General features: G+C 39.0%; 2 protein-coding genes across 6 annotated transcripts in view; one reads left to right on the top strand and one right to left on the bottom strand.

The window, feature by feature from the left end:
- Window positions 1-8,530: 8,530 nt before the first annotated feature.
- Window positions 8,531-12,827, bottom strand: COMMD2 (COMM domain containing 2). The gene is made up of 5 exons (XM_048059360.2): window positions 12,695-12,827; window positions 12,480-12,557; window positions 12,035-12,117; window positions 10,668-10,841; window positions 8,531-10,283 (listed from the first exon to the last, which is right to left on the bottom strand). The coding sequence occupies exons 1-5, from the start codon at window positions 12,759-12,761 to the stop codon at window positions 10,086-10,088; spliced, it is 600 nt and encodes a 199-aa protein (XP_047915317.1). The 5' UTR covers window positions 12,762-12,827; the 3' UTR covers window positions 8,531-10,085.
- Window positions 12,828-12,994: 167 nt separating this feature from the next.
- RNF13 (ring finger protein 13) overlaps window positions 12,995-22,474 on the top strand; it is a 39,332-nt gene continuing 29,852 nt past the window's right edge. For 2 of the 5 annotated variants that reach the window (XR_010833544.1, XM_048059355.2), the window contains exons 1-3: window positions 13,561-13,697; window positions 18,487-18,610; window positions 20,135-20,215. Coding sequence is in view for 4 of the 5 variants with exons in the window: in XM_048059355.2 (XP_047915312.1) it covers window positions 18,497-18,610; window positions 20,135-20,215 (195 nt within the window). In the remaining variant the exon portion in view is untranslated. Of the gene's footprint in view, window positions 13,133-13,171; window positions 13,308-13,500; window positions 13,698-18,486; window positions 18,611-20,134; window positions 20,216-22,474 lie in introns of those variants that run through there. The other 3 variants (XM_048059358.2, XM_048059357.2, XM_048059356.2) reach the window with 3 other exon arrangements.

Below are 22,474 nucleotides of genomic sequence, written 5' to 3'. Positions count from 1 at the left end.
GTTGATAAGAACTAAGAACACATCCTCCTCAGTAATCAGAATCTATATTAGAAAAGTTTCAGGTAGGGCCTTTTCTCTTTTTTCCTTCCCTTTCCCTTTCCCTTTCCCTTTCCCTTTCCCTTTCCCTTTCCCTTTCCCTTTCCCTTTCCCTTTCCCTTTCCCTTTCCCTTTCCCTTTCCCTTTCCCTTTCCCTTTCCCTTTCCCTTTCCCTTTCCCTTTCCCTTTCCCTTTCCCTTTCCCTTTCCCTTTCCCTTTCCCTTTCCCTTTCCCTTTCCCTTTCCCTTTCCCTTTCCCTTCCCTTCCCTTCCCTTCCCTTTCCTTTCCTTTCCTTTCCTTTCTTTTTTCTTTTTTTTCTTTTTTCTTTTCTTTCTCTCTCTCTTTCTTTCTCTCTCTCTCTTTCTCTCTTTTATTTTTTTTCCTGAACTGATCTTGTACTTGTTTCTTTACTTAAGAAGAAGTATCAACTGTTCTGAAATTCATTTGGCTTCTCCAGCTTAGAACCTGTACCCAGCTCTTGAATGTTCTTTGTCCTTTGATCAGTGTTACATTGAATATTGGAAATGCAGATTTTGAGATTCAGAGTGTAAGCCTGTCCATAAACTCTGGATTAGGATCAGCTCTAAGGAACATATCTTGCTTGTGTGTTTCATCATTTCCTTGCTTCAACAAATATTCTGTCATTTATTTTTTCTTACACTTCCTGTTCGTGTTTCCATTGACTGGGCAGATCTCCTCCTTGTATTTTGTGCCACATCTGCTATATTTCTGGTCAGGAAATCCAGTACTCCTGAGACTTGTTTATGCTTCCCTTCCCTGAGAATTTTCCATGCTATCTTTTGTACCATTCTTCTAGTGTTTCCTTACTGGGCCACTTGCTAGCATTTTACTTGCTCGGACAGCTGTGCTAATTACAACACCTGCTCCAGGGTTATGCAGATATTCCATATGATATTTTTTTCTGCAATTTCCTTGTTTAAAACCCTTGGATATTAGATGATTGTTTATGTGCATATGCGGTCTATTGTACAGATAATGATCTGAACATGAGTGCTTTTTCATACAGCCTTTACAAGGGCTTTTATGCTTCCTCCAGGCCTCTGTATCCTTGAGTAAAGACACACCCATCTGCCTATTACATTCCTTTCCAAATGACATGTCTGTTCAAGGCAAGGCTCTGACAATCTCGTTCATGGTGAGATCTCATCTGCATTAACTAGACCACTTCCATGAGACAGGATTGCATCTCAACAGTAAATACATACCCATCTGTTTTAAATGTAAGAGGTATTTATTACAGCTAGAAAATTCTTCTTCAGACAGATACTAGTATTTCAGTTGCACTTTTTACTGAACAGTATGATTAGCTGCTATTGTACCACTTGGTATAGGCTAAAGCATCTTCATTCACTAGTCTGAAAGTGATTAAAATTATAAGAACAAATTCTCATGGTGTTGTTTTTATTACTTTTTAAAAGAATAACTTCCTTCTTTTGGCACAAAGATAGGATATGACCACCAGCACTTAAAGGAAATGATTCAATATGCTCAGGTCCATGGAAGACAATGGCACTTCAGTGGGTATGGAATTAAGTGATAAAGGAACCAAACCAAAAATACGATGTAGAAAGCCCCCTTGTCATTACTTCTTTCTTCTAACTACAGAATCATACATCATAAATACATAAGAGCATACCATTATTTTATCTCAATTTCATGTGCTATCCAAATGTTTTTGAATTGTACAGTCATTTTCTTGTTTAACTGAAGGATTTATAAACGAACAGTACTGCAAAAGTACCCTATTTGTAGCATATCTTCTAGCAGCAAATTCAATCTATACTTCAGTGGAAAGCCAAGCAAACAGATCAGAAGAAATAAGTACACTTTCAAATGTACCCTTAGATAATGAGCATCTAATGACTTAAAGAAAATGACCGTGTTGACATTTTTAATCTGAATCCATCGCTGCTTTGTACCAAAGCCCAACATACATTAATTTTATTTTTTCTGAGAAAGACAGCATAAGTGAAGATCCATGTATGATGTCTATTAGAAAACTTTCTGGATTTTCTTGAAAAATATCATGGTTCCTGGGTAACTAAGTAACAATTGCACACTGCAGACCAGGAAAAGTGTGTACACTTCCTGCCTTCTGTTTGGGTATGTGCTGTACAAAGAGACTTCAAGTGGTGATTAACTAAATCTACTTGCTTTCATATACTTTATCAAAGAACAGCCATACATAAAAAAGAAAACTTATATTAATCCAAAGTAAATAATGGAGAACAAAAAATAAAGTGAAACTAAATAAGTTACACAAAGTTTCACTATACAAAGGTATACATGCGCTTAATAGGCATATATTTAAACTTTTAAAACATCATGTAGTTTGTCATGCAAATCAGTATTTTTTATTTGCATTCATGGCAATTGTTTATGGTTTATTAGACATTTTTGTATATTATGCTATTGCTGTTCTGCACGATGCTACTGTAGTTCTACATTAATCTAATTTTCAAGGGACTTCTTGCTGCAAAGGTATACTTAAGTAAATGCATTGTGTTCTTTAACAAAGGCATCGGTGCTTAAGATTCTATTTTTATCTGAGCGTTCAAAACTATTTGTTTCTCAGCTAGCTAACAGCTCTTAGACTTTGGTTAGTACCTCTGTAGTATGCGATGCATAGCCTAACTCTGATGTAGTTTATTTAATACACAAACCTGGTATATATTACCAAGTTTCACCAGAACAGCTATGTCAGCGTATTTCCCCAGCCAACAAGCCAACATCACCAAGCCAGCAAAACCTATAGCATAGACAGTCTGCTAGGAAAAAAAAAAAAAAAAAAAAAAAAAGAGCTGTCAGCTCAGTTCATGTTGTTTTGTAAGTTGTTAATGTAATTTTACTGGCAAGAACGCTATGTGAATATCTACAGTAGATGACTGCTCAGATATTCATTTCAGAAACAGCTATGCTAACCAAAAATTACACCAATATTTGTGTCTCAGAGGTTATTCTCCTTACAGCAAAGCTGGTGGAACGAGACATACAAACACTGCTCATCTACATCAGTGTGAGTCAGTCAGTCAAACACTTGAACAGTTTGGAACAGTGATCTGGAAAAACCTGTAGTGTCTAGTTTGCAAACAGCTGAAGCCATGTCAGATGTCACCACACTAGAGCTGCTTGTTTCAACTTCCATACTGAGGTTATCATGCCTCCTCCCAAGAAGATAATGGAAGAAAATACACAGGCATACCACAATTGGTTTGTTTCAGGTAGCTTAAACTATTGATGAAAAGAGCTTTGCTAATACAGCTGACTTCGTACTTAAATGAATTAGGAGACAAATTCACATTTGTGTAAATGGTGGTAATTTTTTAAGGATAGTAAAACAGCTAGCTTTTAGAAATTTAAGTTATTCAAGACAGATAGGGAAGATGGTTTTTGTCCGAGTTCTATGGGATAAATAAATCCTAAAATATTCATGTAAAATAAACTGACACCTGATCTGCTCTAGGTGTTTCAGAGTAAATGTCCAGAATTGCAAAAAGAAAGAAATTGTTTAACACAGTATGATCTTATTGGTCAGCATTCTGGAACTGTTATGCCAGTCTGACTCCCTATGTGAACATTGATGACGATACCAGAGTAATCAGCTAGCTAATGAGACTAAAATGCACAGGAGTAGTTATAGAGGAAGAAATACTTCAGCCTGCAAACTTTCACAAGAGAGTAGCATAGAGCAGTGTTGAGAATCAAAACAGCAGGAAAAGTATTATTTCCTAGCATAACTAATTTAACTTGCAGAAAGATTCAGGTGTTTTTTTTTTTGTAATAAAAACTGCATGTACATGGAGAGGGTTGTCTGATGTAGATTTTGTCAGGAAACAAAGCTAATTGTTTAATCACAATCAGATTTGATATTTTAGGAGAGTCTTCCAGTTTGACTTTCCTGTGTCCAGTAAAGAATGCATGTGATTTGCTCTAGCTCTCCTGGGCAATTTGAAACAGCCTAAATATTCTGACACCCTACTACTGCTGTTATTGTAAAATAAATCAGTTGTCACCTAGTAAGTACATATATACCTAATAAGCACGTGTATATACATATATATGTAAAAAGGAGCATCATGTACTTTTTAATGCATCTTGAACACGTTATTGGTTGTACATGTTGCTCAGCACTGTATATTTTACCTTTCCTTTGCTAAAGGTAAGGCCTACATAACTGATTGCCTCCCCTGTCCCACATATTTTCACATCGCAGGATCCTCTGTTTTCCCTAGCAAGTGAAGGCAATGTTCATGATCACTATTCCCAGTTTTCATCATCTGTTTTCTTTTTGCCTGGGAAGTCATCCTTGATACTAACTTGTAAACTTCAGAGGGAGAGAGAACAGGGATGAGAGGCAAATTGTTGTTCTTGAAGTATTAACAGTGACCTGTAGAAAAGCAATCATTTATAATGTGTTCCTGCTACTGAGCACACAGGTGACAGCAAAAACAGCAAGCAAAATACTTCTATTCCCTGTCCCTTTTTATTTAGCTGCACTGGGAAAAGCCCTGGAGTGGGTGCTCACAGGCAGACCAGTAAGAGTCTCTATTCTTTAAGTTGACAGAAAGACACATCTCCATCTATTAGCTGAGACGCCATGAAGCAAAGATGTAGTCTGACAGATAAAATCCCCAGCAAAAACTGAGAAATGCTTAGCAAACTTATGAATTCTTAGTTCCAGAAATTAGATACAGATTTAGATATAGGTAAGTATAAACAATGGTGACTTTAAAGGCTACCCATCTCAAATTATTAACCAGTTACAGACATTCAGAACAAAAATGTTTACAACAGGTTTTGTGTAAGCAGCAGCTGAGGGCTTTCTCTAAAATTTCCTTGAAACCCATAGCCATGGCTTCTGCTACAACCAGACCTAATGGTACAGAAGTTTTTTCTGTTATCTTATGGTAGACCTATGAACACAGGATGGTTGAAAGGTCAAGTAGAGCAGTTCCTCAACTTCTGCAGTTCTGGTATTTTAAGTATATTAGCAATACGAGGAATACTACTTTGTGTGTTCACACACAAACAAACACACTTTGGAGTAAGATACAGATTCCATGAAGTGAAATTCTGTTTTATCCTGTTTACTTAAGTTTTCCTTTTGCCAAAAACCAAACAAAAAACAAAACTAAAATAAATACAAACAAAACAAAGGAAAATTTTTGACAGAGCAATCAATAGGCAAAGAGTAAGATCAGTGGAAGGTTCTTACATATTTAATGATAAAAAAAGGTATTTACTGTGTTTTGTAGCATATTTGGTCACTACAGTTAATATCTTAGCTTGAATATTATTATTTACATATTGGGAGAACCAGGATGCAAACATTTAAAATGGTGGTCCTCCTACAAACTTCCATTAATTTGATAAATAGTTTGGAGGATTGCCTGTCCTTATGTATCTAGCATAAGTTGTGCAGGTCATAGCACTGATGATCTGGGTAATTCCTAAAATGCATTCTAAAATTCTATTAACAAACACAGTAAAAACTGAACTTTTATGTATGTAAAAGCAGTCTGCTCATTACTCAAGCTTCAGTACCACTACTGGTAATGTTTAAAAACTACCATATTACAAATAAATCAAACCACAGAACCCTACACCAAAAATACTGTCTTCTGTTGATACAATCTGACAGGTGAAATTTCAGATTTCAAGACACAAGTGCAGTCCTCAAATTGACACAATTTACATTTATCTTGAAAACAGAACAAGCAACAGTATTAACAAAAATTGTGCTGTAATATGCCAGACCCTTACCACAAAACCAAACACAGAGTGACAGGAGACTTCCTTCCCTTTATTTAGATAAGTAAAAAACAACACAGTTTTAGTCATGGAGTTTTGCCAGGTCATTCCTAATCTTGGACTTCCTTTCCTACACACTATCCATTGTTATTATTACAAAGTCACAGTATAGGAAATGGGCATTCTTATACAAACTGGAACAAAATCACCATTCATACCTTTTAGTCTGTACATGGACACATTTCATCAACAGTAATATACTTGAAACAGGTCTAGGACATTTCAATATTAAATTCAAAAGATCATTTTAAGACAAAATCTTAAGAGTTCAAAGGGTTTTCTGTTAAATGAGAATCCTAGGCCTGATCCAAAAATCAGGTACTGATTCACGTGTGTTAATGTAAACCAACTCCATACCTGTTTAAACAAAAACAGTTTCCCTCATACAACTCAAGATACAACTACTGAATTGGAAAGACAGAGGAAAGGTGGAGTATTCAGTCTAGTACTTTAAAAGCTTGCACGGTGTGACAGAGACAATAAGTACAAGAAAATAAAACTTGTAGGAGAGTCTAAATGTGCTTCAGAGATTGGGGAATTGATTAAAACTTGGATCAGAAACTCAGTATATTTTATAAAATGGACAGTGATCATACACAGTTCATTCAAAAGGATTAAAAAAAAGAGGAAGAAAAGCATTGCTGCTTGAGTTTAATCAATGCTTAAAAGAATATAAATATTTTACAATGCCATGAACAATGTCATCCTGAGTTTTAAGAATTGGGTTATATTATGTTCTTGGCTAAATGTTTTAGCAAATTCTTTATTAGCAGGTTCAAGAAAAAAGAACAACAAACAAACATACAAACATTAAAACAAACAAACAAAAAAACAACTAACCAGTATGTTTTACAGGCATTTTAAATACTGAAAGTTTTATTGTTTTCAGTTTAAAATTGATCATGAATTTGGAAAACACAAGGTGAAGTACACTCCAAGCTGAGTCTTGAGACTATGAACAAATCTTAATGGGAAACAGGCCTTGAAAACAATTTTGTAGTGAAACTTCTCCTTAGTTGATTAAACAAGCAAACAAACAACTTTCTGCCCTCTGCTGTTTAGACCAGTAAAAAAATAAACTGAGGTACGTATGAGAAGCATATAGCAAAGGGCTGAGCCTAACTCTGCTTTTCAGAAAGTTACTTATCTTACTCTTAAAATACTTGGACTTCTAGTTGTTCATGCATGTGGAAGTCAGCACCAGCATGCAGTTTATCTGAATTTAATGGCTATCAGAAGAGTGCCAGGACACATTCACAAGTTGCTTACTACATAAAACCAAAAGTTACTTGATGTACACAATTCTTTGAGACAAAGTTATTTTTTTAATTAAAAAATGAAACAAACAAAAAACATTAAAAAGTTCTCTAATAAGGATAACAGGTAACATCTTACAAACTTAATAGGTTTCTGAAGATGAAATAGTAATACATTCAACTTCCTCACAGAATATTCAGAATTTAACTACTGCTTGTAAATTGTTTCAAGGTTAAAATGCAACATCTACAAAACAAATCTGATTAGTCACTTTGAAAAAAAGGAAATTCTCAAAGAGGTAAACTGCAAGTTGTTGATTTTACAGCAGAAAAAAAAAAGTTTTCAGATTTGCAAAAAAAGTAATAAACAAATGCCTTCACATTTAACTTTGCTTTTATATACCAGATAACTTTAAAAAAAAAAAAAGCCTCTAAAATGTGTTAAAAGTAACACCATTACATCATTTTTTTAATAGCTTGTGAATAATGCTTTGTACTCTCCAAATTTTGCTCGGAGATTTCTATAAAGCAATTGCAAATTCATGAGGGGAAACAAGTATATAAAATGGAGTTTTACATGTACGTCACCTTTAATTTTGGATAGAGCTTAGATTAAAACTGAAAATTTCAGACCCACAACTGAATCGTCTTACCACTATCTTTGAGACATGGAAGTAGATGTATTTTCATTCTTCAGCTTTATCTGCTCTACAAGACAACAGCTATACAAATACTGCAATTCCAGTGTTGGTAATTCAAATCACTATCATTACATCAACAGCAGCAAGTGTCATTTGCTGTGCATTTGCACTAATCATCACGTCTTACATACAATTGTGCTGCGTTTGCACGTCAGTACTTCTACCATTGGAGTTTCAAGGCCCTTTGTAGCTGCTATGTGCGCCAACACAGGCAAAGGGAGAACTTGCAGGGCTGTGGAAAGACCACTTCCAACGTCACATGAAGACAAGTCTACCTTTCTAATAATTAAGCTAAAATGAGTAGCTGTTGAGAAGCTGTTTTCCGAGCCTCAGTACTCCTCCCCAGAACAAACTGAAAGGTACAATTCAAAAGCAACATGCTTTGCATAAGGGATCTTTCTTCACAGTTCTTGAATCCATTTGTGGATCACTGCCAGAGTGTGAGTTTCTCCAGTGTTCACCTTGCTCTGAAGCTTTATCTTGACCATCCTCAGGTTCATAGGACAATAGTGAGATAAGACCTAAAAAGCTTCTAAGACTTGTATCCAAAACTTTTATCTTTGTTGCCATGAGTTCCAGACTATGGCTATAGTGAGAAGAGATGGGTAAAGGGAAAACACTAGCCTACATATAGTCCATTCTTGTATTCCACCTGAAAATATAGGCCAATTACATCAAAACAAACAAAATATAATGATTCGGAAATCTCAAGGAAGGAACTTATTTATTTACCACATACTCTATGTGAAGAAAAAAATCAACATATACAGATAGCACATGAAACACATTGCTGATTGATGTATCGGAAAGGAGATTGTTCATGCTGTAGACATGCTATGTAAAGCCACTAAGAATAAGCAATGTTGCATTCTAGAAAACTGACTTTGTTAAGTGGTAGTAACTGTTATTGATTAAAGCACTTTTGCCATGCAGGTTTCATCTGAAGCAGTGTTTCTCAAAGACACAGTATTTCTAAATAAAGAGAAAATAATGCATTTGGAAATGCATTATGAATGTGGGAACCCAATTATCACAGAAATTTACGGTGTTGCTATGGAAGCCAATAAATACATAGTTACTGCCAGATCTGTATGTTAAGGTTCTCTTGTCTATTTATGCTCTCAAATATAACTTAAGGGATTTCTGATATTTAGTGACAGTAAAACATTACTTAGTAATACTATTTAACCTTAGTCACAAAAGCTACAAAATACTGCATTTGAATACAAATGAAAAGTAGTTTTTAACATAACCTTTGACATCTTTCTAAGAAATAGAAAAGCTTCATTTACTACCTAGTCTTCCTTTATAAGCACACTATCCAAGTAGAGGAAAAAACTGTTGTATCACAACAGGAAGATGTGATTTAACAGAAGTTAAACCTCTTCTTAATTGGCTTACTAGCCAACAATTTTACTTTTGCAACTTTTCAGATCACCTTTACGTATAGAAACAATCAGTATGCTAACTTATGCTTGGGCCATTGGGTTTTCTACAGTAACTGCTACCTGTAGAAAGCATAAGCTTGCCTAGTAGAGCTTATACCTAGCTTTGTTCAAATGGAAGTATTAGCTTGATTATACTTTTTTTTTTTATATAAGGTTGCCTACCTAACCTTACATGAGTTTTCCTGAAGTGCAGGTCTCACCAAAAAGCCAGGAACTAAGTTTTCATGACATACACCACTGCTTCATGAAGATGTTTCCAAGACAATTAATAGGTGTTGGGCAGAAGAGAATGGTAGAAGTGGTTTAACAGCCAGCCTCTGAGTTGATTGAACCCTTTGGAGGACAAGGGCAGCAGTCCCACAGATTTGTTCTACACATACATGGGTCTAGATGGAAGAAGCATTCCTATAAAGTGTCAATCCCACCAGTATAGGTATTTTTATTTCAAAGCAGTAGCAAAAAACAAGAAAAAACATGCTTACTAAATGTAAAAATAAATGCCCAGTCCCATGTGATATTGAGACAGCTCTACTTAATATATAAAAGCTTTTAAAGTAGAGCTATACTAATTTAGAGATAAAGAAATTATTTGTATAACATGCTGAATTTCTACATATGTAAGTAAAGCAAAAGCAATTACCTATCTTATATCAGGCAGGTGCGTAAACTTAGCACCAGAGGACGTTCAGCCTATAATTACTGGCTCAAGATCCTGGCCCAGGAAAGCATTTCATCTGATCCAGATGTTTATTTTTCTTGAAATGTTTTTGTGAACACTGACTGCCTAGTAAGACTACAGTCATGAATTAATACTATTTCATGTTTCGTGCTATTCTCCTACAATGGTTTGTCTTCATTTCCCCCAAAGCTTGTTCCAATTGCTGAATTAGGTGGACAAGGGTAGAAGGGTCAGTTTGTAACACTTGTGCAGTTTGATCTTCATTCTGATTAAGATGTAGCTTCATAGTCACAGCAGGCTTAATTTGTTGTCTCAAACTTCTGCTTGCAAGCTGCATATAGCATAGATGAAATGGGAGTAGGGATACAAATAACAACGAAAAAGAAGACAGTTATCAACTTTTGTATCAACAATTCACAGCAGGTTTACAGGACCTGCTTGCAGGCCTGTGTAAAAATCTTATATTTTCATCCACATTAAAGATATACACTTATTTAATTATTCCGTTTTATCTTTAAGCAATACCGATCCACTTTAAGACCAAATATATTTAGTATATGCTAACGTTCTTAAAGCACCTGTTTTAAATATATGAAAATACTGCTGCCTCTACTACTTTGAAACGATATAAATTCATATCTTCATAGTTGCTTGTGTTGTTAAAAAAAAATACAAAGTAAAATATACTGATTACCAATAAAATAATAAAAGTTACCTGCACATCTAGTCTCCATTCAAGACTACGATAACTGGGAAGCTTTGGTGCCAGCTCACTAAGAATGCTTCTGATCTCTTTTCTATTATCAAGGTAAAGCTGGAGCAATAATTTGTTCAATTCTTCTGAGAATCCCAGAACACGAATGGAATCTTGGAAATCTATCTCAGAAATCTGGAAATTAACAATTCAGGCCTTACTACAGAACTATGTAATAATCGTTATTTCTTTTTCAATAAATAAAACTGTAAGTAAACGCTATAAACATGGTAGAGTGCAGTTACTTTCCTGCAGGAGTGTGTGAGGCCAAGTCTTTAGCTAGGAAAATACGAATTATCCATGTAATTCACACGTTGATAAATTTGAAAACAGAATGCAATAGAAGGGTCTGAACTTTGTCATAATGAAGTACACTTCTACATAATCAAATTATCAACAGTATGTTAATGTAATGTTGATACTCAAGTTATAAATACTCTGAAATGATTTGCATATCTATACGTGTAAAAAAGCACCAGGCACGACTTCAAGGCTTTGCATTGTATTAATTCAGGATATCCCTCAGAAACTGATTCCCTGTGGTCAATGTCTGTGCTGAACTGGAGGAGCTCAGTTCATCACTGTGGAAGCAGCTATTTATTCAATAGAGAAAGTCATATGTTACAATGCATTCATCCAGTAAAAGTATTCTGTGATCAACTATATTCTACCATAATACCACTGCAATTTATCTGTCAGTCAAGTCACCTTAGGCAAAATTCTGCAGTATTTCATTCTCCTCCATACCTACTCTTCAGAGCAATGTCTGCTTGAGTTTAATTTGGAATTGTCTCTGCATCCCTGTTCCATGTTCAAATAGTGTACTGTATCAATAATAAGAAGGCTTTCCAATGGAGTTTTTACCCAGCTGTAATTCTTTTAATATCTGCTTACATCCACCTGAACTCCTGATGCCAGGAGCTCTCAAGCCTAATTTATCAGACAATAAAAGGAATACTTACTAGGGGGTTAGCATAGCACACAGAAAAAACATCTCCACTAAAGTTGTGTTATTTAGACAAACCTTAATTGTGAAGTGTAAACTTCTCTAATACAGATTAAATTACTGAATGTTCTTGCTATAAACAATCAAAATGCTGAGTTCTAGTGTCAAAGACACTGAATGCAAATCTCAAAGTCATCCATGAAGATGCAGCGTTTTAGTAAGAGAACAGCAAGAAACACCACTTCCATTAAAAAAATAAATAAAAATCTGTATCAGAATTTTGTACTGGGTTTTCCCCGTTCATCGGTATTTTGAAACAAGAATTGTTTAGTAGACACCATGTGAGTGTATTCCTGAATCTACCACACAAAGGTATCCTTACCATAAGCTTAGAGCTTTCAGTAAGAAGATACATTAGTCCTTCTACTCCGTGCTGTATGGTGTCAACACCAGTGTTAAGTTTTCCTGTAAAGAAAGCATAAATACCTTTTAATTCCTTACTGAGCCACCACAGTGACAACACACAAAACTGCAAATTTATCAGATAGCAGCAGCTTGCAGATTTCACCTCAGGAAAGAAGGGTGCTGCAGTGGCCCATGGTAAGGGCACCAGGCATTCGCTCCCGGCGCTTCAGTGCCCGAGCACAAATGCCGCCCACGTTTCGTCAGTTCTTTACTCTCCTGACAGCGCCAGGCCCGCCTAAGCCCGCGCACTCGCGACCTTTACACCCGGGGCCGGAGGAGCTCCGGCAGAGCCCCCCCGAGCCCCGCCGCAGCCCCCGGCTCCCCAGACCAGGGCCCGGCCCCCGCCGCCCCCCGGCTCTTACTGGCGGCCGTCTCGCAGGCCCTGGGCGCCGCGCCCCGCCGCAGCAGCTCCACTGCCAGGCGCCCCAGCTCGCCGACGGCTGAAACGAAAGAACACGGCTGCGATGCGGGCCCGAGGCAACCGGGCCCGGCCCGACCCCCGACCCCCAACCTCCGCCCCCGGGCCGGCGCCCCCCTGGTCGCGGCGCCGTGCGGAGAGACGGGGGCGCCGCCGGACCTGCGCCGCCCACCCGGGGCAGGCAGCCCAGGTGCCCTTTCTGCTCCTCCGACAGCACCAGCAACATCGCCGCGCTCGGCCGCCCAGGAAGGGGAGGGACCGCCCGGGGCCGGGGCCGGAAGGAGCCGCGCCCGCAGCCGCCGGGGAGGCCGTCGCGGGCCCCGGGGAGGCGTGGGGCTGGCGGGACGCGCTCCTCCGGTCCGAGACCGCGACCTGGGGACCAGCGGCCGGGGAGCTGCCGGAGGACGTCGCGGGCCGGGCGCTGCAGAGCCTCCCGCGGCAGCGGCCCGCGCCCCCGGGGGGTTGCTGCGGCACCGGGGCGGTTTTTGGTTCGCGAAAGCCTGCGACGAGCCGCGCTGTTACGCGCCCACGGCTCCCGTCCGGCGCCGTGCTGCCCGGTACCGGCGCGGAGCGCCCAGGCCTCCCTCCCTGCCCCAGGTGCCAACCACGGCGGGCGGAGAGCGCTGGCGGGCGGGGGCGGGCGGGCCGTCGGAGGGGGTCCCCGAGCCGCCGCCTAACTGCGAAGGAGCGGGGCGGAACCACGCGGAAAAGCGCAGGAACCGATCGCTCCCCGCTACCCTGCCAGCCGCACGGACGCGGTTCCACCGCTTTGGTACGTCAGGAAGCAACGTCAGGCCGAACAGGGCGCGTGCAGCTGTCAGACGCCTCCAGCAGCTGGAGCGGGAAACGGCCTGCCGCGCCGCAGCGACCCGCCTGCTGGCGCGGGGCTTCCTCTGCGAAACGGCCGCTCTGCAGCGCCGCGCCCCCCGCCCTCAGCGCACAGCCGGGCCCGGCCCTCGCGCCGCGCCGCAGGAAGCCCGCCCCGAGGCGTCCCGCGGCGGTGTCTGAGTGACGGCCCGGGCGGCCAATGGGCTGCCGCGAGCCGACGCCCCTCGCTGCGCGGCGGGGAGGCGGGGCTTCCGCCGCGGCTGCTGGGCGGAGGTGAGCGCGCCATGGAGGCGGCCTAGGCGCGGCCGTGGGCTCTGCGCACCTGGGCCCGCAGGTGAGGGGGGCGGGGGGCGGCCGCCGGGCCCATCTCGGGCCCCTCCCGGCGCCCCGGCCGCCCGGCCGCTTGCGGAGCCGTCGGTCGGTTGCGCAGCGCTTATTGCCTCCGCCCCGGCTGCCCGCCGCGCCTCCTCGCTGCGGTTTCGAGCGGCGAGGCGGGGCCGCGCGCTCCGGCGGCGTCACGGCGGCACCGCCGCCCGCCCCGGCGCCTCTCCCTCCCGCGGGCACCCGCGGCGGGAGGCCGGGCGAGCGGGGGGAGGCCGCTGCGGCCCCGCGCGCTCGGGGCCCGGCTGCCGCCGAGGTGACGGTCGCGCTCGGAGGGCCGCGGGGGCGGCGCGGGGCGCGGCTGGCCGGGAGCCCGGCGGGTAGCGGGAGGGCGAAAGCGACCGGAGGGGAGCGGGAACGGTCTGCGCCTCGCCGGCCCTGCCCGGCGGAGTTCCGTTCTGCGCGGCGGCTCGGTTCTGTGGGCGGGTCTCAGAAACGCAGTGGGTGGAGGTCAGCGGCGATGGCACCGGAATACAAAAAGTTGAAGGCATCGAGGTGTTCGCGGTGCCCGCGAAAGCTGTTGTTAGTACTTGGGTAACTTTGTGCTGTGCTCCTGGAACTCTGGGGGGTGAACTTCATGGGCTGTGTTTTGGCATGGCAGCCCAGTCTGCCCAAGCGCTGAGTTTGTTGTGGGACGGAGTTCTTATCGTGTTCGTTTGATGCTTGTAATAGCTTTAGGCTTCCTAGTCCCGTTTGATACTGAAATATAACTTCAGTCTGTTAAATACAGATGTGAAAAATAAAATTTTTTCGTGAAAGAGGAGCAGCTGTTTTCTTGAGAGCTGAAGCATGAGCATAAGCACGTGGACAAAGAATTTCCTTTTGTTGTATTTTGCTGTGAAGTAAATTTTGAGTTGACTGAAAAATACACTTTGGAATAGTTGATGTTTATATGCATTTGATGAAGCTTGGTTTGAGGATAGTTGCTAAAAGCTCTGAGTATTCCTGTCTGCTCTGTGTCCCAAAACAAGCAATTTCTTGATGTTTTCTGTCATATGTTTACTACCAAGGCTTGTTTATGTTGGTGGATATGAAACCAGTATTTTGACAGGATGCAGGGACTGTATCTAGAAGAACCTTTTTCCCTCGGGTTATAAATTCTGATATGGGAAGGGGTGTACTGGTGTTTAAAAACTGGTGTTCTTAACGCAGTGAGATCTTGAGATGAGAAGCAATGTTATGCTCTCTACTTGGGTAAAAAGCTTAATCAGAAATTTGTTTTGTATTGTACAGACAACGGTAGTGCTGCTGCCTTATCTTCACGGGAAATGCCTTGTCTGAGGTATTCTAGGTTCATGTAGTTATTTAAGGTTGTCTTGCTGCCCTCAACACATTCCCCTCTTCAGTTCTGACCTGATGATCCTGTTCTGTCCCGTGACGGCGGTGTACAAGTGCTCTGCCGTAGTTTTGTGAGTTCTGGGATGCAACGTGGGAGAGAAAAAAAAAATCAGTCTCAGACACCAAGAGTAGCCCAGAGAACCCTGTCAATAGTCTGGAAAAACGGATGTGAAGTGCTCAGGATTAATGCAGAAGTTTAACTGCATTTGTTTTGTTTACAACATAGCCTTTAATTATATACACCTGTATTTCTATGTGCTATAAGCTGCCTCGTTCAATTAAGAGTCTAGTCTATAAATGAACCATGGAATTTCAGGAATTGTAAGGCTTTATTGATTGCATTTGAGGTAACAGTTCTTGGATACGTTTGTGTGTAACTGGTGGAGGAGGTTGCATGCGCATGTTTTTTTGCATGAACAACGTTGGTATTTTCTAACAGCACTTAATATTATTTTAATGCTTTTTGTACATTTTAAGGTATGTACTGAATATACTCTATTGATTATAATACTGTAATAGTTTGAAGTGTTAATTCTGTCATATTAAAAAAAATTGCATTTTTTGGATGGGTGCCCTTCAGTTTCAGTGACATTCTGGTTGTTAGGGATAACACGTAAGAGAAACTGGTAAATCTTAATTTAGAAATAAAATTTCACGAATTTTGTAACTTATGACAACTTCCTGTGACTGTAACTTCTGTTCTTCTAACTGGTTGAAAGTTTCCCAAACTATCACATGTTTAAATGACCAAGTGAGAATCACAAGAGTTGTTTTCAGAAATCCCCACTCCTTCCCTTCCAATAGTAATAATGAATTTTAATTCATTATTAAATCAAATTTATTATTGAAGTCAACAAAGCCATGATTTTCAGAATGAACTATCTTCAGTATGATGAAATTCACTTGAAACCGTTTATATAAAAAGCCTCACTTGGGAGGTTTTCAGCAATCACGTAAACAATTTGGGCAACCCAGTTTAATTATTTGTGAAATACTTTGAATTCTGCTAATAAAACTAGTTAGAGGAGATCCAGATATTCTGATAGTGCCAATATTAGGCACGTGCAATTTACTTTTATAACTTGTCTCTGAATTTCTGTTGTAACTGGTATAGCTGTATTGTATCCAGCGTACTTGCTGTCATTTTGTGTAAGGTTTTTACCACTCCGTTCGTGTTGTCATTCCAAGTAATTTCTTACTGTGATGCTAGAAGAAGTGCTAGAGAGACTTAGACGTCAGCGGACCAATGTAGCACTCAATTGTTGTTTGTTTTGCAATCTGAAGGAGGTCTGCTGGATCACATGGCTTTTGTTCTGTCTGTTGGAATCTTGAATGTTTATTTTATTTTTTTTTTTTTACTTCATTACGTTTAAGTGTGAGCCTTTGCAAGGGGAATAATGTGTTCCGTACTTCTGTGTTCTAAACAGAAGAATCTCTTTTGGAGATTGCCTGCATGTGATCATGTTATAGTTAATTCTAAGAGGAATTGAAAATTCCTTGGTAGACAGCTGATCAGGGTCTGTTGTAAGACTGGTTGATCACTGAAGCAACACTACATAAAGAAATTGTCGGGTGTAACTTGCCAGTGGAGACCGTGGGTCCCAATCTTTGGTGTCAAGTTGTGAGTTTGCAGGGAAGGGCATTTAGAAGTGTGAGCTCAGGGCAAGTTCCTCCCTGCTACTTCTGATTATCAGTGACTACCGCGTTCTCATGGGGCTATTTCTGATGTCAGATTTTTGGGGAATTAATGATGATCAGGCCGTACACACCTGTCTTTCTGTATCCCAGGTTAATGAGTGGAAGTCTGTTGTGGGAAGGTAATTCCCCATTATTTGTCCCTATGCTGAAGAGGTTTTTTGTTGTTGTAAAGACCATCCTCTTCAAAGACTGAAAAAGTATTTAAGTGCTAAAATGTTGCTTCCATCTGTTAGTAGCTTTGTTTGGAATAGATTTTCAGTGTGAGAGAGTTCTGTCATTCTTTTTGAAGATCCTATCCAGCAGACGATGTGTCAGTTGTTCAGTTGGATCATAATGCGGAATCCCATTGAGATATTACTCTAAGTTTGTGTGCTTGTAGTTGTCCGTCTGAAGAAGTCGGACTCGTGCAGTTAGATTGTAAGAGGATGAGACACAGAAATGAACAGTAGCTGTCTCTTAAGTTCTGTAGCTGGAAGTGTTGCTGCTACATGGTCTAGGTTATAGCATAGTTAAAATATGTTCTTTTATAATCCAAATTTAGCAAACATCTCTCAAGTCAGTTGCTCATAAAGCTTTAAAAATGCTTATGCAGGTGAGGTTTTATTTTTGCGAGTCATTGATGCAGAACATGTTATGCTGGCACTTTGGTGAAATTGTGCATCGATGATGAGTTCAGTTCTAACAAAATAAAGTTGATACTTGCAAATGTTGCAGATTTGTTCCATGTTACTCACGTTTCTGTTTTTGAGAGGTTAATGGGATAATTTCAGTTACTTCAGTAAGGGTGCATGTTTTATTGCTCATACAAGGAAGGCTTTCAGGCCCTTAACTTGTATTTTTAATATTTTTTTGGAAAAAATCTATTTGTATGGAAAAAGAAAAATATCAAAATGTTGCTTTGCTTCTTATTGCTTTTCCTTGCTTTTTTCTTTTGATTAACGATAAATCAGATGTTTTAAAGAAAGGTTTCTGTTAGCAAACACACCCCTCAGTTTCCAAAGAGGCAAGTTGTTGCTTTTTGCTTCTGTTTTTTTTTTTTTATCAACAAAGCAGAAATAACTTTCTTATAATGTCACTAGCTTGTGAAAAGCATGCAAGAATGCTTTAGATAATGTTTGTCTTCCTTTTTTTAAAATGTTTCAAAAACACACACTTTACAGGAGGCTGAATCAAACTGAACTCTGCTGCTGTCCAGATCATAAATCACATTTAAGCTTTCATGCATTTTGCTGAAGTTAATAGAATTAGTTGCTGTTTGTTACCTGATGGTATTACACTGGTTTTGCAAGTGTTTATTTAGAATAAATGTTTTTAGTAGAATCACTTCAGGCACATGAGAAACTTTGCTGACTTGGGTTTATGTTAGAAGAAGTAAAGATTAAAATGAAGAATGTCTAAGGATGATTAACAACTTGTGAATGTTCATTCCTGTATACTGCTTCCATTGCCATAAGCTGCCTAACGCTTTTTGAAGTGTTACTATAACTTTTGTGTTCTATTCATGTATACCCATAGAGGTTACGTGCTCTTAGCAAAAGGGATTTCTCTCTCTAAAACAATCATCTAAATTAAAGCTTGTCTCTCAAAAGTAAACGTAGAATAACTTTTTGCATAGTTTAGAAGAGGTTGAAGTTGTAGTCGAAACCAGTAAAATGACAGAGGAAAATATTTTCTATATGTCTTAACTCTTTTTGTTGTTGTTGCAGGTATTAAAATATGCTGTTGTCAATAGGAATGCTGATGTTGTCTGCCACTCAGATATACACTATTTTGACTGTTCAGTTATTTGCTTTCCTGAATCTTTTACCAGTGGAGGCAGATATTTTAGCAGTAAGTATAAGAAAGTTTTTCTACACAGATGAAATCTCTATAGAACTGGATCTTCTTTTAAACTATTCTATTAAGGAATTAGTACCGTAAAATTGATAGCAGATTGTTTAGAATAGAGTTGCTGTAATGCTTTAGTTTAATACAAAAATAGACTACATTTTCAAATGATTTAACAGATGTTGTGTGCTCTGATAACATGAGAGTGAAAGCACTTAAATGACTTTAAGGGAATTCCACTCTGAACAGGTATTCTCTGGCATGTTATAAATCTCTTAAATGAATTCCATGCATATTTGATTTAGATGGCATCCACACCAAAACTTAAATTGCTGTTATGTAGGGTAACCATATACAAATAAAGTAAAAAAAAAAAATATTCTTCCCATGGTTAGTATTATTTATGGCTGTGCTGGAGGTGTTGACAGTAAAGTTTTTGTGTATGCAGCACCTAGAGACATGTATTTTAAAGTAACTGTTAATTTCTGTGACAATTAAGAATAATATTTTTCACGTTAGTAGAGTTTTAAACAATCTTTGTGATGTAAGGCTGATAACGTAAGGCAGTATAGTGACCATGGTGGTAAAAGTGGTAAAAAATCGGTAATGTTCATTGCCAATGTAAAATATCTTGTATAACTTCCTCCAAAAAAGTACATGTATTTGTAGGATTGTGCTCAAGCCACTGAAGTAATTATATAATGAACAGGTAAATATTGCTGAGTCAATAAAGAATTAATAAAACTTAACAACTGATATACATTCAACTCATTATATAATTAACTTCTGCAGGAAATTAACTTTTTTTAAAACTTCTAATGAATGCATATTTTAGCATACATACAGTTTCAAATTTTTATTGTATGGATTCTCCATTGAGTAGCCAACTCATGTTGCTACAAAAGGTGTCACGAGGAAGCGGGAGAAAGCTTCCCCAGATTTAAGGTCTTTACAGCATTCCTCTATTTGGAAATGAAAGCACACTGTTAGTATAAAACAAAACTGTAGATCTAGTTTTCTGTTACTAACCTAAATAGATAGCAGGGAATTGAGAGGGGATAACAACATATGGAGTCTATTATTTGCCTACAATAAGCTACTTGATAAAAGCTGTTTGTCCTTCTCTGTACACAGATGTCAGTTCAAAGTGAAAAAAAAAACACAAAAAAACAAACAACAAAAAAAAACAAGAAACCAGACATTCAGTTTTTTACTTTAAGTTATTTTATTCTGTTCTGCAAATACGGTGTTATTTCTACTGTAGACAGTAGAAAGAGATTTATCATACAGGGTTTTTATTTACTAAATAACTTCTTGTTTTGACAACTACGTAAGAATGGTGTTGTCATGTGAGTGGAAGACCAGTGGAAGAAGTAATTCTGTGACTTCATTGACATGGTTTCACAAGGTCCTATGTCTGATAAATGTTTTCAATTAAAAAAAAATGATACTGTTTATTTGTATTTATACTTGTATATTTCCCTCTTGTTGCAAACCTGAATTTTCTTCAAAATTTATTTCTCTTAGTATAACTTTGAAAATGGAACCCAGACCTTTGATGATCTACCTGCCAGGTTTGGCTACAGACTACCAACAGAAGGCCTGAAGGTATTTTATAAAACTAAAACACACAATCCCACAGGCTGTTCTTTGTGCCTACTGTACTTAATAGGTTTCAAATGTAGTAAGATGTGTTGATGAATGAAGTTCGAAGAAGGGAAATCAAGGTGAAATGGGAAAGGACTATTTATGAATAATATTGAACAAATGTAGCATTATAGACAACAATGAAAAAGCATGTTCTACTTTTTCTGGATGGCTAAGGTAGTAGCCATTCATATCTTCTGGTGGCAGTAGTAAATGACTGGTGTAAAGACAAATTCACTTTTATCTGAGTTATATAAAACAGAGGAGATAGCAAATAATTTATTTAAAAAAAAGTGTATGGTGATGCTGTAAGCTGGTGTCATAGTTCAGCTGGTAAAAAGCTGGTTCAGCTAGAAAAGTGTTTACTAGCTAGATGAATATCAGTTCAGTTACAGTCTGCACGTCTTCTGAGGTAAGTTTGTTGCTGAGATTTTATAGCTCAAGTATTTTGTCAAATACTGGTGTACTATGTTGAATTCAAGAAAAAAAACATACACTGCATTTTTCTCCATGCCTTATGTAAATGAAAATGATGTGGTTGTGCAAGGGTGGATCACTTTTTAACTTGGTGGCGTTCTTCTAGTACCAAAGAGGAATAAACTGGTGTAAGAATTCCTCAGCAAACGAAACTTCAAAAAGACTTCGCTTTCATGCCCAGTGGGTTTTATTCTGGGGGGAAGTGAAGGTAGCACTAGTATAGTTCTTAACTGGCTAAATTGAGAAACAGAGGGTGATGAAGTGATTTGCCCAAGAAGTGAGCTAATTTAATACATCAAAAATAGATAAAAAGTAGCTTTTTATCTATTAGGTAGGTGCAGTCACTTGTGTAGAAATAAAAATGCGTTCAAGTGCTAAATAAATACAGAAACTTTTGTCTGCATCAAGATTTTAATTATTTTTAAAAGTGTCATGATAATGATTGAAATAGGATGAAAATTTTATACTTGTTCAGCGCTTATGATTAGGATTTATTTGTTAATGTACAACCTGTAAAACACAGGATGTCAGATTCTGTAATTACTGATGCTAAAGCTTAAAAGTAGGTGCTTTCTTTGGGTTCTGTTCTTAAAGTAGTCAGTCACTTACGCCTGTGTTCCACTGGTATGTGAGGAATTCAGGTAGCTGTTGCTTGACATTAGTAGCTTATTTCCCTTTCACTGTGTCCTTAGAAGAACATCTCCCTATTTAAAGATGTTTGAGAATATATGCTATATTTTATCTTCTAGATTAAGAAAAGTCTAGTCATGTCTAGCCTTTGGCTTCTATGTATGTGTTTACTTAACTGCAATGTGATGTTTTGTGATTTGTATGTAACTTCTCTGTAGAATACAGTTGGTTCCAGACATACCTGACACTCGTGTTAAAATTGTGTAAATGCTTTGCATGAAACTATATAGAATCACAGAATCGTCTAGGTTGGAAGAGACCTCCAAGATCACCTAGTCCAACCTCTGACCTAACACTAACAAGTCCTTCACTAAACCATATCACTAAGCTCAACATCTAAATGTCTTTTAAAGACCTCCAGGGATGGTGACTCAACCACTTCCCTTGGGCAGCCCATTCCAATGCCTAACAACCCGTTCAGTAAAGAAGTTTTTCCTAATATCCAACCTAAACCTCAGTAGTGTTTGTTACATGATTTAGGAGTAGCTTGGGAACCTAATTTTAGCTATCAGCAAAACAGTGCAGAAATTTCAATGGATATTGCTTTTAATTGTTACAGACTGGTGACAGGAACAACATCACATAAAACTGGCAAAGAACGGATTGCTGGTGCAGCTTCTCTGTCAAAAGGGATATATTAGTGTTATAAAAATCTATTCCTCAAAAGAAAAGTACTCTTCTCTTTTTTGGGTAAACTTTATGAATAATGTATATCTATGTGCAAAATAAAAGTTGTGGGTATATATATAAAATCTATCCTGGAAAACTGAGAGTTTAAAGCTCTCAAGGATATATCTAACCTTAGATGAGGGTAATATTGTGGAAGAGTTTGATGAATTAGGTTTCTAACAGTAATTTCTCGAGTCCATAGTAGTGCAGTGTCTCATGATTTTTATTTGCATAAAACAAATTACGTGCTTTTATTGTTATTTTCTGGCATTTCACTTCTGTTTATCTGAAGGTTATTTGTTCTAGTTTTAAAACATTTAAATATGAATCTATTAGGAATATGAACTGCAAAGGTTTCACATGGGTGATGCGTTTAGGCGTTTT

This window comes from Anser cygnoides, chromosome 9 (genome assembly GCF_040182565.1).
Source record: "Anser cygnoides isolate HZ-2024a breed goose chromosome 9, Taihu_goose_T2T_genome, whole genome shotgun sequence".
Classification (NCBI taxonomy): domain Eukaryota; kingdom Metazoa; phylum Chordata; class Aves; order Anseriformes; family Anatidae; genus Anser; species Anser cygnoides.
This window is presented reverse-complemented; position numbering and strand designations above follow the sequence as displayed.